This window comes from Mustela putorius, unplaced genomic scaffold (genome assembly GCF_011764305.1).
Source record: "Mustela putorius furo isolate JIRA1106 unplaced genomic scaffold, ASM1176430v1.1 tig00537227_pilon_pilon_pilon, whole genome shotgun sequence".
NCBI classification, from domain to species: domain Eukaryota; kingdom Metazoa; phylum Chordata; class Mammalia; order Carnivora; family Mustelidae; genus Mustela; species Mustela putorius.
Genome location: NW_025422368.1, coordinates 39,784,107 through 39,803,696, shown reverse-complemented (window position 1 = coordinate 39,803,696; position 19,590 = coordinate 39,784,107). Strand labels below are relative to the sequence as shown.

The window sequence follows — 19,590 nt, the reverse complement described above, 5'->3', positions numbered from 1 at the left end:
TGAGCACCACTGCCTGGTTCTTTCTGCCTGCTTTCCACCACCATCCAGTAAGGGCTTCCAATCCACAGCTATATCCCACTGGCTGACTGTATCCAGACTTCGCTGACTTTAAACTTCTTCATGTGGGTAATAGGTAACAGTCATTTCAATGGGCCACTCATGGGCCAGTGCATTTCCATCTTATGGATGAGCCATAATTCACCCAACCAACCACTTCCCCCATTCTCAAATGTTTACTTTCTTTCCAAATTTCTACTAGTGAATTTACGGCACTGAAAATTTGCACATAAACTTTTACTGCCATCACTTCCAGCTCTAAAATACCCAATACTCTTTGATGAAACCTGGTAATGGTTATTTTCTCAAGTTCAAGTTCAAATCTCAAACACCACTTTCTTCTCTGAGGAGGCAATTGGACATCATTTGAGAAAGTTCAATACGGTTAACCATTGAAGAATGGGAGAGTTAGGGCACAGTAAAAAATCCACATATAGCTTCTGACTCCCCCAAAACTTGACTACTATTAGCCCACTGTTGACCAGCAGCTTTACCAATAACATAAAATCAATTAACACATATTTTGTAGGTTATATGCATTATATCCTGTATTCTTACAATGAAGTAAACTAGAGAAAAGGTTAGGAAAATCATTAAGAAAAAATGTATTTATGGTACAGTATTTATCAAGTAGGTCTACATATAAGTGGGCCTGAGGTGCTCAAACTCCCACAGTTCAAGGTCAGCTGTACCTACTGAGGACTTTTTGAAAAACTCTTAGCGAGCAAAGAATAAACGGTAATTTCTTTAACCTGATAAAGGATACCTCCCAGAAATCTCAGCAAACATCTTACTTAATGGTTCCCTTAAAAGTCAGGAATGAGATATGAATGCCCATTATCACTGCTTCTATCAATACTGGATGTCCTAGAAAAAAAGATAAAAGAGAGACTGCTGCCTCATCCAAGGGTGGAGAGAAGCAGGCATTCTCATTCACAGCTTGTATAAGAAGGTCAGCCTTTAAGGGTAGCAATTTGACCAAACAGGACTTAGTAAGTTCCTACTTTCTGACCCGGCACCACCACCTCAGGGCACAGACCCGGAGGAAACACTTAAGGCTGGTCACAAAGAGTAAGTATAAGGTGCGCTGGCTCAAAGAACCACCTGTGAACGGGAATGACCTGTCTGACAAGGTACTGGTTATGTGAATTCTGGCGTGAAAACGGGATGGTCTACTAGTCACTGAAAATGCCGCAGTGTAAGCGCATTTACTGAAAAGACAGTTTAATCTACCTTTTTGTGTGTCTGTGCACACACACACACATACACACACAAACAAGAACATACTAGAAAAGCCCATACCAGAATACTGATGATTCCTTATGCTCTGTTTTGCAAATTTTCTTAAAATACATACCACTTTTCTAATTAGGAAAAATTCTGTATTTTAAATACTGCTCAAATGATTGCTGTAGACAGCAAAAAAAAAGGGGGGGGCTCAGAAAGAGTAAAGGGGGACTTCTTACGGGGGTCAGGCTGCAGCTACACACTTGTTCACAACTCTCTGTTCGTCTAGAATCCATAAGACCAGGAAGCTTAATTGCATTCTTATTGTTTTGTTTTATTTAAACAAAGGAAAATGACAAATCTAAAGGTTAATTTTATACACACATGAACATTCACACACGCATTCTTAAATAAACTCTCCATTTACTCATAGGAACCCGCCATTCTGCCAAGTTCTCCAAAGGTCATAGGCCACCTTTAACCCAGTGATCAGACTGGAGGAGATGGAGCTTACAGGGCGGGTTCCCTGGATGGTGACCATGGAGGGAAAAGGCTGGAGAGGAAGGGGAATGTTAAGGGCATGACAGTATTCTACGCATGCGCTCTGAGAGAAAACGGCACAACAGCTACAACAATGAGAATCTTTATGCACATATCTCTGTAATCAGTACAATTCTCCAGAACAACAGAGACCCAAAAAAGGAATACAATGTTTCAAACACTGACAGCCCAGAGGTCAACATTACAAACTAGGGTTAAATCATCTGGAGGCTTTTGTAAGAGGACTGAGGTGCAGAAGCATTGGAAGGTGTCGACTCCCCGCACAAGTGTTGACAGGGGACAGACGTGGCTAGAAATAAAGAAACCGCTACCCAGCAAGTACTTCTGGTGCTTGCATACAGCGTCTAGTCTACAGGGACGATAACAGGTCCACATTGGTCTTTGCATCTGCTGTGTGGTAGAGGCAACGCCACCGGTCTTCATTTTCAGAAGCAGGCACGGCTCCAAAATTGCCCGATTCACATCATGAGTACATGGTACAAGGCACGCATGTTATCGGTACAGAGAGCGCTTCGACAGAAATCCTCCGGTTTTTAAAATCCTGACAAGGCCATTTTTACCTCAAAGGGCTATTACACTTTCATGTCTTTGTTCCTTCATTGGGGGTCAATACTTACTCCCAAGCCTGTGCCGGCTCATCCAGCCCTTTCTCAGAAAGACCAGAGCCGGGAATGGGCAGGGCACACGCTGGTAATACCAAGATGCTTTACAGGCAGCAAGAGCAGCAGACTAAGGATGGTAAGCAGCCTTCTCCCAGACCCCACCCCCGAAACAAGATCCTCAAGGGGCTGCAAGAAAAGAAAGAACAATTCTCTACTGGAGTCAGACATCCCTCAAAGGGATGAGTCTGTTATGACTCATGCAGGTCGGGGGAGGAGATAAGAACCTAAGGTGGAATGATCTTGTCTGTAAAGTTTTAGCAGATGGAGGTAAATCATGTCATTTGCTTAACTTTGGAAAATGCAGTGGGTCTCGTCCCCCGAGGGTGGAATGCAAAGTAAGCCCAGCATTCCACCTCGGCTCTTCCCAAGACAGAGGTGGTGGGCAACGCTGCTTTTTAAGAAGCCGCATGCTAACTTCAGATGGCACAGAATTCAAGACCAGAACTGCAATGACTTATTCGTCACATTTTCCATCTTTAGCTCCTTTGGGGGTAAAAATACCACAGAAGGAATAAAATGGCTTTTCTCGCTGTATGTCCTTCTTGTGTTTTGCTGTTCAAAAGAGCCCACACAACCACATTCTCTATTACAAAAATTAATACCTCTCCTAGTAAAAGCCCTCTCTAGAATTACAGCTTTGGTTTCAGAACTGGCAACCCAATTAGCTCAAATTAACATCAGCTGCATCAACGATATGCCAGCCAGCACGGCCAAGGTCTTTCAAAAATGAGGGTAATGATGCCGCATCTATTCTTCTAATGATAGTAAGAGAAGGAGACTGAGGAGTGAGCCTTTGTTCAGAGGAATGACAGCTGCATGAAGCCTTTTTAAAATGAACGACTTTGGGGGGTTAAAGGGTTAGTGCTGGTTTTGTGAAATGCCATCACAGGACTCTGAAGCATCTGGAGGGAGGTCTTTTGAGTCAGGAGGGAGCAGAATGAATGGCTTCCTGGTGGTGGTTTTCAGAACCTACGTACCAATGCATCTGTGCACAAGGAGCATTAAATCCGCCTCCGGAGACGTGAGGGAGTCACACTGAATACCAGGAGAGTTCAACTTGTGCGTCTGAACTACTCCTTCATTCTGCTGTGGCTCAGAGTTCCCTTCTGCATAGTGGAAAAACAGGTGTCGTCTCTGCCCGCGGGGACCGGCAGCCAGGTGGGGAAGAGAGAGCTAGAAAGCACAAATGCCTTCTCCAAAGAAAGGCAGGGTTCAAGTAGCAAAAAACTCAACAAAGCACTTCAATCAAAAAAGCACAAGATTCAAGTAACAGAACTACGGGGGCCCCGCTGCGACCCGAAAGGAGAGCTGGTAGGTGAGTGACTAGGGGGCGGAAGATACAGGACAAGCTCCGCAGAGCCCATCACGTCCTCCCCGCACTGAGGACCTGAACTCTTCATCAGAGGACAGAAAGCTTCGTGGAATCAGCCCGCTACTCAGGCCGATGGTTGGATACCCATCCCATGTGTGTTCTCTGCATAAGATCTTCAAGTTGTTGTACCAACCTAAATTTCAGCAGATACAGGTTTTCTTCATTTTGCAGACAGAAACGGGAAGAATGGCTATCTACATTCTTCTCCTTGCACTTTAGCGTAAGAATTAAAAAAAAAAAAATCTTGAGCTTGGCTGAAAGAAACTACTAAAGAAACACACACACACACACACACACACACACATTCCCTCGGTGGGACTGGAAGAGGGAAATTAAGAAGTTTTTTGCAATAAAGAAACTTACTTCCTTTTTACAGTTTCTATTCTAGTAAGTTAGCGTGTGCGTGCTCTGGGGTCGGAAACACCCAGGGAACCAGAAGATTTGAGGGGAGGGTGGTCACGGGGACCCCTGCAGGTCCTCAGAACAGGAAGAAGGAAGAGGGGTTAACAGTCCAGATTCACAGTCTTGTCTAAACAAGTCACAATGAAAAACTGGGAAAACGTCACACTTGAAAACTACGCTATTTATTCTGCCACAAGAATTCACTGGATCCGTGATCGATAGGTGGGGAAGACGGACCCTTTCGAGCTCCCATTCTCAAAGTTCTAGTTCGCAGTTCCATGTCCCGGTGTTCATCTCTGAACCTGTCGACTCGTTTTCACGGGGCAGTCAAAACGCTTTTGGAGCCATTCAGCTGGAATCCTTAGGCCGCTGGGAGAAGGTGAATGGAGAATCAGCTACCGTGGGCCATCATCGTTTCTTTGTACCACTGCTTCCACCCCCCGATTTGCTGAAGCTCCTGCTCATGTGAGGAAAGTGCACGGTGGGGGTTCTTTCGGTAGGACCATACAATCCCAAATTCCTGGCGGTGGCTGACTTCCGCAGCGGTTTGACGCTGGGGAAAGGGCTGAAGATGGGTGCTTTCGGGTGGCTGCCCTGGGGAGGCTTGCTAGGGGCTCTGTTTTCACCGGGGGCCTCAGACAGCTCTGAGAAGGGCGGTGGGCAGGGCTGGTGTGCCTTGGGCTCCGGGCCTGCAGCTGCATCCCTCTGGCTCAGTTCCAGGGCTTCTAACTTCACCTGGACCTCAGACACGTCGGCATCAGCCTCCCCGAACGCGGGCTCTGGGGACCGCCCTTCGATCGTCCGCCCTGTGCTGCTTCCGGAGCAGCTGCCCTCCCTTCCGGGGGCTGCCCCACTGGAGGAGGCCTCTGCTGCCCCCAGGCTGCTAGTCTTGCATCCCTCATTCTGCTCCTCGATCAGCCCGACGGTGTCCCCGCAGCCCAGCTGACTCCTGGTCCTCGTCATGGTCTTTTTGTGGACTCGGATGTGAGTCCGCCACGGCGAATTGAGCTTTGTCTTCAGGTCTTCGTAGGGGACAGGAGACATCTTGCCTCCCATGTGACCAGGGATGTGGATGACGGCGTTCTTGGCAGGTCTGTTTGACATTTTCATCTTCTTTCCTAAAAGAAGGTGGTTGATAACTGGAGAGTTGTTCACCTGAGACGGGAGAATGCTGGTCACTGGCCCTTTGTCTGAAAGAAATGGTGAAAGGTTGGATGAAACGTACCACAGAGAAACCAGCCATCATAGTACGAGAATCACATAGAGCTTATCCCCCAATCTCGCCCATGTATTTCCCAGATTTGGGCAGAGCCATGTGACTGAAGGTAACAAAAACTGAATTCAACCCTAGAGCCCCGGCATACCTATTCCCTCCTCTTCAGAGAGGAGGAGACAGGAGACTGAGACTCATTGGTCCCTTGTTGCTAATTCATGGGCAGATGCCCTGTTTCTTCCCAAGAGTTTTTGTCTCTGAGAAACAAGCTCAGAGGTCTTCTATCTAGAAAATCTTAGAAGACTTTTTAAAAATAAGTCAAACACTATGACCATTTGGATGATCAGCTGTTAGCTCCTGAGAGGTAGGAAAAGAACACACACCATGTATTGTGAAGTGAGAGACGGCAGGATGAGAGAAGTGATTAATAAGGTGGTAAAAACACAGTGAAGTCACTGCTCCCCGATGCCTGGTCCTAAGTACGAAAATCCATCCCTGTGCCCTCAATGGACTTTGAAAGCAAACTGAAGACTGGAGAGTACCAAAAGCTGTGTTCTCCTGGAGGGCACTGTTGATAGTATTATTGTCCTTCTTCTCCCTTGGCTAAGACCAAGCGTCTCTTTCAGATGATGCTCAAACACATATGGCCCCAGGGAGAAGGCCCCACCATCTTCGTGTGACCAACCTTTGTCCTGATGTCCATGTCATCTGCTGAACTCACTTCTATACTTCTCAACTACTGTCATCTACCTCTGGTCACACTCCAGTCCTTACTGAAGATGCCTCCTCTTCACTCCATATCCTATTACCCACCCTCGGTCGCTTGACTGTTTCTCTGACTGACCCATCCGCACACTTCCTTCTACCACCCCAATTCCATCCTAAACCTCATCACTGAGATCTACCTTCCCTGAAAAATATTTAACTCTCCTATTGTTCTCTTTGACTCTTCTAGTCTCTCTCAATATAGCCATTGACGGTACTGGGCCAAAGAGACTTGAGTTCTTTGATCTTTCAACCCCTTGTCTGTCTCTGGGTCACTCATACCCCTACCAGGCTAGATGTGTGGCTAATCACTGGGACTGGTGCCTCACCAATAACCAGACATTTCCAACATCCCTATGCCTTGATGCCTGGCAAAATCCTAACCCTGGAGCCACAAATCACATTATCTTTTGCAAAAGTGGGGTGGGAGGTGGGATCACACAGACGTGTGGACTGAAAGCCCTTCAGATGCATTAACTTCCTATTTTATTAGGTCCTCAAAGACACTGAACAATCCTTTTCTTTCCTTCTTCCATTCCATCCCATGACCTTTATCCAAATCTTCCTTAGTTTCTCTACTCCCCCACTTTAGTCCCCCAACTGACTCCCAAGCAAATGACTTTTCCTCCAATTGCTCCACAAAAACAGAAGCTATCAGATCCATAAGGCCTAACTTCCTGTCCTCCCTAACCTGGGAGGCTGGTACCTCAACCACCACTCAACCACCATGCTCACCATCGTCCTTTCCATCTCAGGAGCAGAGGTCAGGTGCAGCCTCTCCTGCCCACAGTGCTGATGCCACCTTCTGCCATCGCCTCTAAAAGCTTGCTACTCAAAGCGGGATCCCCACCCAGCAATATTGGCATCACCCAGGAGCTTGCTGGAAATGCATAATCTCAGCCCCACCCCAAACCTGCTGAAACAGACTCTTCATTTTAACAGATCCCCAAGTGATTTATATGCACCCTGAAGTTTCAGAAGCAATGCTCTAGAAAATTGCTTTTGAGCAACAATCTCTCCCTAAAAAGGACCATGTAAACTGTGATCTAGAGGAGTCAGCCAACTTTTCCTGAAAAGGACCTGATTCTAGGTAATTTTAGACACTATAGTGTATAAGCAGTCATAGACAATATGTAAATAAATGGGCATGCCTGTGTTCACATAAAACTTTATTTACAGAAACAGGCAGCTAGGAGGATTTGGCCTGTGGAGCATAGTTTACTGACCCCTGACTAGAGCACAAGGCACTGGGCTGACCTAATAAGCACTGAGAATACCAACTGTTCACCATCCCACCCAGAGATGGGTACGGTGCAGTTGAAAATGGACGATACAAGGAATCAGAACACAGGGGTCTAGCTCTGGCCTGACCACCCACCACAGCTACTAACTCTGCGAAGCCTTCCTGAGACACCATTCCCTCATCTTTTAAAAGGACATAAGAATATCCATCCTTACCTTCCTCACAGATGTGCTTCGAGGACAAAATGAGGATACGCATGAGCCAGTGCTTTGAACATTAAAGTGCTACCCTTGTTTCCTTTGCACCTTCTTTCTTAAGGATTCAGGCTGAAGTAAGATTCTTGGGGAAGCGGTCCACTCCTCCCGCACAAGTGTAAGGTAAGTTCAGTTTTTGTGCAAAATCAGTCACACGCTCGCACAAGCCTCTTAGAAACATGGCAACTTCCTATTTTGATTAACACTGGGCAGGCATCATAATCATTAGGATTTCACTTGGAACAAGACAAACCACTTCCCAAATCAGCATGTGTTAAATAATAAAGCAAACTGTTCCCTGGGATTTTTAGAAGAAAAAAAAAAAAGGCAGTTTGACAGTCCTTGGAAAAGAGCATTTCCAACTGTATTCCAATTACGTTCTTCTCAGCAGACCCCCAAGACACTGCTAACCTATCAGTGAGGCACAGGGATGGGTTTTTTTTTTTTTTTTCCTTTCTGTGTGACCATGACTATTGGTTATATGACTACCTACATGACTGGCGGGTAGCTTCATGTACTAGCCCACAGAAGAATAGGTTCTAGAGGCAAGAGCTCCAAAATGTCTCAAGTCCAAGGACTGCTTGGCGTCTGCAACATTTTCATCATTCGGCTACCCCTCTCCACAAGCACACAGAGTAAAGATGTGTTTACTACCATCAGCTGCCTGGTTCTTGGTACCTAAAAGGAACCCGTGGACTTTTTCTTCTGCAGGGCCTGATAAAATAAAAAATGAGATGCCAAATGTGCTGTCCGCTCGGGCCAGCCGTGTCTGTGGTTGCTGAGCCACCGCGAGTTGCCATGAGGAGGCCGTCCTCGGAGCACTCGTTCTTTCTTCCACAAGGTGACACAGACTTGAAATCGTTCCGAAAACCACATTACCTGCCCGGATGTACACCTGGTGGACCTGCTGCTGCTGCTTCTTCTTAATCCGAGAATACTGCTGCTTCAGCGCGTTGATGTCCGTGGTCATGCGCTCCATCATCATGCTGTTGAAGGCCGCGTGGTACTCACTCCGACAGGAATTGATCGCTCCCGGACTCAGCTCCGCGATGTTGTTAGACCGCAGACTCTGCTCTTCATTCGGTTCTGCACTCCAGGGGAGAGGGATAGGACGGTGTCATGGGGGAGAAAGGGATTAATGAGCATGGGTGACACTATGCCCCAGGGTTCGAACCATCAATCAATCAATCAATCAATCAGTTTGCTACAATTTGTCTGATAGGTGTTTTCCTTTGGCCCTGAAAATAGGTCTGCATTTTCTTATTAGCCTAACTGTGGATCCCAAACAAGCTGGGTGGGTTCACTGTTGCATTTTTATTACCACTTTGTTCATTACGTAGACCTAAGATCAATTGTTTCCATGTAAAAGTCACTGCCATTCCCCACAATTCCCTCAGGGAAAGGGGAACTCCAGGTGTCTGAAGTCAGTTTAGAGATTTGCATGTAATTGTATCAGGACTTACAAGGAATTGATTATAGAGTTTAGTCAGTCATTAGAAGTGAGTTTTTAAGTTAAAAATAGCAACACGTTCTATAAAATCATCAGAACTTCAGATCACTGCATCTCTAGCAAATTTTTTTTTCATGTAAAAAACATTTCCTGCTGTCTACTCTGTATGTTTTGTCCAATGTGGTTTCTCCTCCTCTGATACCTACAACTAATAGATTCATCTAAGATTACATCTAAGAAGCAGAAATAAGCACGGTGTGAGGGCACACACACATATTGCACAAGCTTTTCTAGCACAATATAGGAAAGTGGCCTAGGAACCAGCTTTTAAAAATTGACTAATGGGGCGGTGTCTGGGTGGCTCAGTGGGTTAAGCCTCTGCCTTTGGCCCACGTCATGATCTCAGAGTCCTGGGATCGAGCCCCCGCATCGGGCTCTCTGCTCAGCAGGGAACCTGCCTCCCCCTCTCTCTCTACCTGCCTCTCTGCCTACTTGTGATCTCTCTCTCTCTGTCAAATAAATAAATAAAATCTTAAAAAAAATTATTAATGGGGCATTTCAATTATGTTAACATCTACTCAAAGTGTTATCCAGATAAAGCCTAAATATCAGATAAGCTTACTTACTTTTTCACAGAAAACACTTTTTTAAGGAGAAAAAAATTAAAACGGGCCTGCTAATCTGAGCTTACTTAAAACTGACAAGAAAGGCTAATGACAAAACTTGAGAGAAAGCGATCCTATCATCCTGAAGTACGTAACAGCTACCCAGACAGAAAAACAGAAGGGAAAAGGGCAGGGTGGGGGGGGACATACAGCCAGACTACCGAAACACAGATGCAAAAATTTTGGAGTTAAAATACATATTGATTTCATGGGGCTACACACCAAAAGCTGAAATTCAGGTCACAGAGAGAAGGGGTGGAGGACATGACAAAATCAATAGGACTCTTGCTGAGTTTAGGTGTTTTAAAAGCCATTTAAAGAGATGAGAGGACATAGCAAAGACATACACGCAAAGTCACGTGAATCAAAACTATAAAGCAGGCTAAAAGTCAAAACAAGCTAAGGCTTAAGGACCAGATTACCATGAAACAACCACAGGCAGAAGAAAACAGCCAAACAAACAAAAAAAAGAAACCTTCTAAACACAAAGAACAAAAATGAGAAAATAGCCCCACGACTCTGAAAAGGCAGTAGGAAACTGGCCAAGGGCCAAGAATATGCAGAGGGCCTGCTACCTCTTATCTCTGTCCTCTTTTGCAAGGAATACAGTCTTCAAACTAGAAGACGTAGAACAAATGTCCTAAAGAAGGAACCGCCACCCAAGATAGGAAAGAACATATGGGGATGGACCACCCTCCACATGGCAGGAGGACCACCAACTGCTTCCTAAGAGTTCATTCTATCAATGGTGTCCAGACCACAGGAAGTCCATTCTCCACAAGAAAAAAAACAAATGTAGCATAGCATCCAACTCAAAGGGAGACACGACCCAACCGCAGGGCATTAAAAGGTGAATATACAGAATATTAAAAGTTCTATAAGTCGGGATGCCTGGGTGACTCAGTGGGTTAGGCCCCTGCCTTCGGCTCAGGTCATGATCCCAGGGTCCTGGGACTGAGCCCCGCATTAGGTTCTCCGCTCAGTGGGGAGCCTGCTTCCCTTCCTCTCTCTCTGCCTGCTTCTCTGCCTACTTGTGATCTCTGTCAAATAAATAAATAAAATCTTTAAAAAAAAAAAGTTCTAGAAGTCGTATCTTTTGAAAAACTCCTAACTTGGACGACACGATGGCTGTCCTCAAAGATCTGGTGAAATGTCCAACAGAAGAGGAAGAAGACTTGTTCTGTTTTGTTCAAAAGAACTATTAAAAGAACTGGTAGGTGGAGATTATCTCTTCATGACTAGAAGTCATGGACTAAGCAGAGGATCCAGCAGAATGTCTTATGAGATAATGAGTTTTTAATCACTCAGATTCAAGTAGAGGCTATCTTAATGTTTCAGAGGACATTTCTATAGTGGAAAAGAAGCCAGTCTGTATCAATTGAACTCAGATACAATGTGGTACTAAGCATCTGTTCTACCCCAGGTTCTGAGCTAGGAAGCTGAGCATACCAAGTGGAATCAGGTAAAGGGGGCACAAAACTCCTCAGAAAGAAAAAGAAATATGTATGATGTATGCAACACCTCACAGAGAGATCCTACTAAGTGATAAAGTAGGGGTGCCTGGGTGGCTTAGAAGGTTAAGTGACCAACTCTTGGATTCAGCTCCAGTGGTCATCTCAGGGTCATGAGATTGAGCCCTGCCCTGGGCTACATGATCATCATGGAGTCTGCTTGAGGATTCTGCCCCTCCCCCATGTGTACACACTTTCTCTCTCTCCCTCTCTCAAAAATAAATAAATCTTGGGGCACCTGGGTGGCTCAGTGGGTTAAGCCTCTGCCTTGGGCTCAGGTCATGATCTTAGGGTCCTGGGATCGAGCCCCATATTGGCCTCTCTGCCCAGCATGGAGCCTGCTTCCCCCCCTCTCTCTGCCTGCCTCTCCGCCTACTTGTGAGCTGTCAAATAAATAAAATCTTTAAAAAAAAAACTTAAAATAAATAAATAAATCTTAAATAAAAGATAAAGTAACACAGAAGACACTTTCAATAAAGATGGGTAATCAGGCCAGGAAACAGCAGGCATTTATCCGACACAATAATAATTTAATACACAGAGATCGCCTACATAGAAAGCCACCTCTCTACCTTTGATCTGCTTTTGGTACTTCTGCAGTTCAGGTGCCAGGAGCCCACTGAACGGTCCAAGACACCCCACGGCAGTAGCGACAGCATCTTCATCGTCTGGGTCGTTCTCCTCATCACTGTCTCTGACCTTCCCATGCCATCTTGGAAAACAAAAAAGAAGAAAAATATTCAAGGAAAATAGTGGTATTTTTAAAAAATAAATGATACAGTCACATGGCTTAAATGACATACACATGAGTTTTATATAGAAGTGGACATACAACATATCTATAAAAAGTCTCCATCCCTTCCCTGTCCAACTTCAGCCCCTGCCCCACCTAATTCCCAAAGGTGACCCTTGTTACTAATTTCTGATGTGTTCTTCAGTTTTTTTATGCATACATAAGCAATATAACTCTACAGTCTTACTGTTCTCTTTTTGAATAACTATCAGCATACTATCTACACTGTTGTGCACCTCACATCTATTTACCTAAAAATCTCTCCAGATTCACAAGTAGAGATTCCTCGCCCTGTTTTTATCACTGCATTAGATTGAATGCATGTGGTTCATGTTATGGGACCAGGCCACACACCTGAGTGGTCTACACTCACATACTGTCATTAAGCAATGCCACTATAAATAACCTGATACATACTGGGTTTGGGCAGGTGTAAAAATATATTTGTGGAGTAAGTCATAAAGACAGAATTGCTGGGTCAAAGGAAATATGTACTAGTAATCTAGGGAAATACTGCCAAATTGCCTGCCACAAATCTTGTAATAATTAACCTCCAGCCAGCAATGTGCGAGAGTGTTTGCCTATAGCCTCATCAACAGAGTGCACATCAACCTTCTGAATTTTTATCCATCTGACAGATAAAAACAGAGTCTCAATCTAGCTTTAAGCTGTATTTCTCTTAATACCAGTGATGTCATTCCTCATGTAAACTACCTATGCCCGTTCTCTCATCATTTTTCAATTGAGTGTTCATTTTCTTATTGATTTCTAGGAGCTTTATATATGCAAAATACCAGGTACAAATATTTTTTCACAAACATTTTTTTGTGCCTGTTCATGGAGGTTTGTTTGGTTTGGTTCTGTTTTCAATCATGCAGAAAACTATTTTTAAATGTACTTAACTTTTTCCCTGGTGTTTTTGAATCCATGATTAAGGCCTTCCCTTTCCAAAGAACTAAAGATATTTTCCCACATTTTCTTCTGCTAATTTTATTATTTCATTTTTTCCATTTAAATAAAAACGTTTCACTATTGATTTGATATGCTAAGTTTTCAAACACTAAATTTCTATATATATATTTGTCAATGTCAGTCTTTACATTTCAAAATAGTTCATCTGTCTCTTCATGCACCTGTTCTACCCTATTTTAATTATTAAAATGTTTAATATTCGATACTGTTAAATAAGTTTCTAAATACTCCTTTAGTTGATGCTTCAATCTTCTTTGGAAAGTAAAGTTTTAAAAATCTGTCTCTTGAATGTCAATCAAAACCTTTGGGAAAGAGACATTCAGCTTTTAAGCCCCAAAATACTTTGGAAAAAAAATACATATATATATCTGGGGATTAACAAATACAAAGTTACAATAACACATTAAAGTATTAAGCCTCCCATCATGAAAACAAGAAGGGGGGTGGATAAAAAGACCTTACCCAGAAACAGAGGTGGGTTTAACTGTGGCTGGGAATGGTGTAATGTTGTAGGTGTACTTTTCCCTCAACTCCGCCAACTGTGGGAAAGGGAATGGAGCCATAGAATAAACAGTCTGGAAAACAAAAGCAAAAATGCCAAGTCTGAAACGGTGGCCTCAGACAACTCTGATCAGTCCTGGGAAGACATTAGAGTTTTATGATTTGGATGTGAAGAGGTCGATTCTGCACCTTACCCAGCAGGTGGGAGATTCTATTCAATACCTGTTTTAGAGAAAGACAACAGTAACTGATGAACACAGGGGTAAGTTCTCAAATCAATCCGGCTGTGACTAGGAATTCCAAGTGGTGAACAGGAGGAGTCAAGATGGCGGAGAAGTAGCAGGCTGAGACTACTTCAGCTAGCAGGAGATCAGCTAGATAGCTTATCTAAAGATTGCAAACACCTGCAAATCCATCGGCAGATCGAAGAGAAGAAGAACAGCAATTCTGGAAACAGAAAAACAACCACTTTCTGAAAGGTAGGACCAGAGGAGAAGTGAATCCAAAGCGATGGGAAGATAGACCCCAGGGGGAGGGGCTGGCTCCCGGCAAGCGGCGGAGCAATGGAGCACAAAATCGGGACTTTTAAAAGTCTGTTCTGCTGAGGGACATCACTCCAGAGGCTAAACCGGGGGGAGGCCCACGCAGGGTCAGCATGGCCTCAGGTCCCGCAGGGTCACAGAAGGATCGGGGGTGTCTGAGTGTCGCAGAGCTTGCGGGTATTGGAACGGGAAAACCGGCTACAGAGACAGAGCCGACAGTAAGCCCAAGTGGTGAACATGGGTGGCAGATGGGGGCAATCTGACTTCCTCTAGGCCCAGTGACAAGTGGGTTAATTCAGAAATTCACAGCTCCCTATTACTTTTTTTTTTTCTAATAAGGGCCCGAAATCATGACCCCTAGATCAAGACCTGAGCTGAGTTCAAGAGTCAGATGCTTAACCAACTGAGCCACCCAGGAGCCCCCTATTACTTCTTTAATAAAGTACCCATTGATGATCTTCATACTAGTGCTTATTTTTCAAAGCTTTGTTTGATGATTTTATAGACATTTAATGTCAACTTTCTGGACAAAATTAAATCTAGTGGATGATCTTGTGATCAGCTGCCCACTTTCTCCAAAGATACCACCTTTTCAAATGCCCGTGAATGAGTTCTAGGTGAAAATTGTTAGCTGTTATTTTTAAAGGAAAAGAAAAAAAAAGAAACAAGAAAAAAGTGACAGGGTGTAAAGCATAGGCTGCCAAAAATCTATAAATAAAAATGGGAAAAGCACCTGTGCTTCCTCCAGGATTCCAAAATTATAAATCACTGTATCAGCAGGAGGAAAGTAGTCCTGTTTGCTCTCTTAATTGTATTAAAATTTAATTGCTTCAAACATATTACTTCAATCCTTCAAGTAAGTATTCACCAGAAAATGTGTATTAATCACAGTTTCATTTCTCCCAGGAAGCCATTCACCAAAAACTAACAATGCTATATGTCAACCATACCCTGATAATTTGTAAAAAGAAACCCATACCATTTGGATTCAACTTTAAAAGATGACATTGTTAATGCTAGGAATTTCAAAATTCCTTATAAATGAAGTAAGATATCTCACTGAAGACAATTAATAGGGCAACCAGCTAAAGATTCACTTGTGTTTTATTTTTGCCAGTCTTTATAAAAAGTTATCAAAGTATTCCCTTGTCCAGCCTCATGAAGGAAGCTTGATAAGTAAGGAATGGGAAGTCCATCCTGCCCCTGCTTCATCCTACCCCAGGGTAATTGGCCCGAGCTCCTAGAGATCTCCTTCAAGCTTCCACTCAGTTTCAGACAACTGAGCAAAAAGAAAACTGGCTCCACTGGTGTTTTCATTCTCTATTTTTGATCTTTCTTTCTCTATCCTTTACTTTCAATTAGTCCTACATAGAAGAAATCAGTGCTCCTGAGACAAACATGTTTATACTACTACTCCTCATGTGTTCATTCACGTATTTGAAGGTCTCACATCTGAAGGCAAGTTTATGCCAAGAATGCACACGGCACATCACCACAGCCCTCAGAGTACCCGAGAAGCTCTAGGTTCCCAACTTTGTAAATCAGAGGTTTACAACAGATTCCAAGGAAGGTATGTTACAAGTCGCCTTACAGCCAAATATGGTACGCTAATAGGATCTTAGGGCTAGAAAAGAATGTAAACATAATTTCGCTAAACCTCCTTCTGCAACAGAGATTCCTTCTAGACCATCTACTATAACAGATGGTCACAAAGGCACTGCTTACACACTCCCAGTTATGGCCACACACTGTTTTGCAGAGCAGACGGTTACAATTTTTGACAGCCCTCATTAATCAGACATGATCCTTCTTTTGGACCCGCATCCACATTCTGTCATCTCCACGCCATCACTGATGGGAAAAACCGAACATTCCAGGAGCAACTGGGTGGCTCAGCTGGTTGAGTGTCTGACTCTTGGTTTCAGCTCAGGTCATGAAATCGGTGTCCTAGGATCAAGCCCCATGTTGGACTCTGTGCTCACAGGGAATTTGCTTGGGATTTTCTCTCTCCCTTTCTCTCTGCCCCTTCCCATCTCTCTCCCAGGTGCGTGCTCTCTCTTTCTCTCTCTCTCAAATAAATAAATCTTTAAAAAAGGGGGTGAACAGTCCAAGGGCAGATCCCACGTGATGGCACTGGAGCGCCCCCCACAGGTAACAATCGTTACTGACGAGCTCTTCCAAGTAGGTTTTCCCAAGCACCCACAGACTCTTCTAACAAAAGCACCTAATTTTTCTCTCTGTTGCCCTCAAGGAAGTCATAATAGACTTCGTCAAACGTCTTACTGAAATCCATATATACAATTTCGCCGGCATCCTCCCAATCTCTTTTCCAGACACTATCCATTTTTTTTAAAAACCAGCCATTGCTAATAAAATTAAAAATTAAAAAAGAGCGAGGTGATTTACAGAAGGAAAAAAACCAGCAGATTATTCTGTGTGTGGCACTGAGAACTGAAAGAACAGAGGAAGACCACCAGGGAGAATCCTTCCACGTCTTCAGCTCGAAAATAAAGACCTTATACACAGTCCACATTTTTCATCTGGAGCCATTTCAGGTTTGCTAGCAGATTTATGGCCCACCATAATTGGATCCCAGCCACTGAATTAGTTTTTTGTTTTTTTTTTTTAAGACTGAATACAGGAAAAAGGGTGCCTTGAAATGACATTCACCATTTCTCTCCGTAACACCCTATGATGCCAAAGAAAACCAACAAGTCAATTTATGATCCAAACTATGGACGTGCACTTAAACAGACATTTATATTTAGATACTGCTGGGAAAAAAAATTTCTATGTCTTTTTTCATGACTGACATGCTTTGCAAAAAAAGCCTAGAAACATAAGTTATACAAAATTAAGCTCAGTTCATCTCCACCCAGATGTTTTCCTCAGCAGAAGAAAAGCCACTAAAATGCTTCTAATCAATCAAACCACAGCCTGCATTTTTCCCTCGAGGATTCTCTTAAAGCAGAGGAATGAGGTGGTTCTCTCTTCTCCTAATTCCCAAGATTGGACATTTCTGTAGGACAAAGAGGGTGTATGTCAACATAGCTCTCCTTTGTTCTGGCAATGTTTAAGGGAAATAAAATGTGGGAAGTCCCGCTTTGAGAAAGACATGGTTTGACTAAGGCAGAAGCCGTGTGCTGGGCGGTAGGGAAAAAGCACCAAGCCAGGAGTGGAGGACTTGGCTCCCAGTCCTGGATCTGCCGCTAGACAGCCAAGGGAACTGGCCACACGCTCACTCTCTGTCAAGTGAGAGGATTAGAGCAGTTGATCTTTAAGCTTCTTTTGTTTTCTTTGAAGATTTTATTTATTTATTTGAGAGCTTGTGAGAGAGCGAGAGAAAGAGCGCAGGAGCAGAGAGGGCTGAGTGGGGAACAGAGCTCAGACCAGTGCAGAAGGTTCTGGCCGTGAAATAGTGGGAACACCTTGCATAGGTAAGGCATAGGCATCCAAAATGGGCCTCCGACACAACCTGTCTGCAAACAAGCCCGTCCTCCTCCCCCCGTACACTTGGGCTTGCCTTCCTAAGCCAGGACTCGTCGGTTGTCTTCATTTCCCCATTTCTTCTTCCCTCTCCGCATATCCATCTTCTAAGGCCAACTCCTATCAATTTCGTCTTCTAAGTATCGTCTACTCCATCCTTGTTGCTACCCGTCACTGCCTCTCACAAGCTCCTGCTGTCACACTTGACCCCTCAAGTCCACCCTTCACAATGCTGCCCCTGCCCGTATCTGGCAGAAGTCACAACTCAGATCATTTTCCTTCTCTCCTTAGGACCTTTCAGGTCTTCTTTTTCCCTTTCCAAAGGCTCCACAGAAACCCTGGAATTCCAGCAAGCACAATTTCACAACCACTGGCCTAAAAGGTCAAGTCCAATCCTTACCATGGGCTGGAATCTGCCATACCCACCCCAAATGCCAAACTCCTCGTCGTTTCCTTCACACACCACCAACTTTTCCAGTGGCTATGAGTTTGTGCATGCCACTCCCTCAACCATGAGTCCCCTTCCTGCTCTGCTCTGTACCACTGCCCTCAACATACACACACACACACACAATCTCACATGTGCAGACACCCAGGCGGCAGTGTGGACAATCCCTCTGGCAGTAAAAGGCCAACTGTATTAGAGCTGAGGGAATCTAGAAGGAGGGCCACCATCTGTGAGTGTTGTTTAATCCAGCAAACATTTATTGAAAAAGAGAAGGCAGGAAACTAATCACAGACTCTGAACAGGTGTTTGCTAAATGAAGTAATAAATTTATTGAGCAGCCCTAGTAAAAGGCAAAGTGCTAAGTGTTTATGAGCAAAGCACAATCTCTATCCTCAAGGAGCTTAAAAATATCACCTAGGAAAGAAGATGGTCCTCAGTCAAGGTCAAATGTGATGAATACTCTTGAGAGATGTACAAAGAAAATGCTGCAGTGGTTCAAAGAAATGGGAGATGGTTTTCTTTGGCGGGGTGGGGGGGGCGGAGATGATTTTCATTGAGACTATCAGAGAATGTTCCACAAAGGAAATGGTATCTGAACTTTTCAGGAGGAGGCAGGCCTTGAACATGTGGAGGTAGAAGGGAATGACTGAGCAGTGGGGGTACAGGGACAGAGGGGGCATATTCTCAGGGATTTCAGGGAGCACGGAAGACAGCTTGACTTGAGTAGAGTAAGTCAAGGGTACAAAACGCAAAAGCTATGGCTGAAAAGATGGGTTAATGCCGGTCAAGAGTACTGATGCTAAAGCTGAGAAGTCCTGCTTCATTTTGTAGACAGGACACGGAAGTAGCCACTGAAGTTTCACAAGTGAGGGAGAAGGCATGGTACCCCAACGTCCTGCCTTGGGCATATGATTCTGGCAGTTCTGTGGGACATGGGAGGATCTCATATATGGAAAATGCCAAGCGTGGACCTCACACACAGAGCCGTGCTCAATAAAGGTACTTCCCTCTGAGAGAGAATGAGCAATGATGCAGCCATGGCCCCGGGATATGTGAGGAGAGCATCGAGGTCAGCTTCAGACAGAACCCTTCCTCTTCTGAGACAGGAAAAAAGGAAGAAGAGAAGAGAATGCAAAGAAAAGTTGAAATAAAAACTATAAATGTTCAGGGAAGTTCTGTCGGGTGGTCACCATTCTCAATGAGTCAGGCAGCTGTCTGCTAAACATCAGGGATTCTGAGAAGGAGCTGGAGATGCCAGGAAATGAACAAAGAAAGAGAAACTCCTCACTTCCCCAGCCCTAAGTCAGGGTCTGAGTCTTCGGTTTCCAATCTGTTGACGGGACGGAGCACCCAAACATGACCTCGTGCATGGAACCCAGCATATGAGTACAAACTGAAACCCAGAAACAGGAGAGAGAAATCACAGAGAAAGAAGGAAATAAGGCCCAAGGACAACCTTAGATAAG

General features: G+C 44.3%; 1 protein-coding gene across 4 annotated transcripts in view; it reads right to left on the bottom strand.

Annotated features, from left to right (window-relative positions):
* Positions 1-1,597: 1,597 nt before the first annotated feature.
* Positions 1,598-19,590, bottom strand: part of TBC1D30 (TBC1 domain family member 30) — an 82,012-nt gene continuing 64,019 nt past the window's right edge. For 2 of the 4 annotated variants that reach the window (XM_013056088.2, XM_045072875.1), the window contains 5 exons: positions 13,610-13,722; positions 11,955-12,094; positions 8,636-8,842; positions 8,411-8,470; positions 1,598-5,471 (listed from right to left, as the gene is read on the bottom strand). In XM_013056088.2, coding sequence (XP_012911542.2) covers positions 4,690-5,471; positions 8,411-8,470; positions 8,636-8,842; positions 11,955-12,094; positions 13,610-13,722 — 1,302 coding nt within the window. In that variant the 3' untranslated portion in view covers positions 1,598-4,689. The remainder of the gene's footprint in view (positions 5,472-8,410; positions 8,471-8,635; positions 8,843-11,954; positions 12,095-13,609; positions 13,723-19,590) is intronic. The other 2 variants (XM_004752491.3, XM_045072874.1) reach the window with 1 other exon arrangement.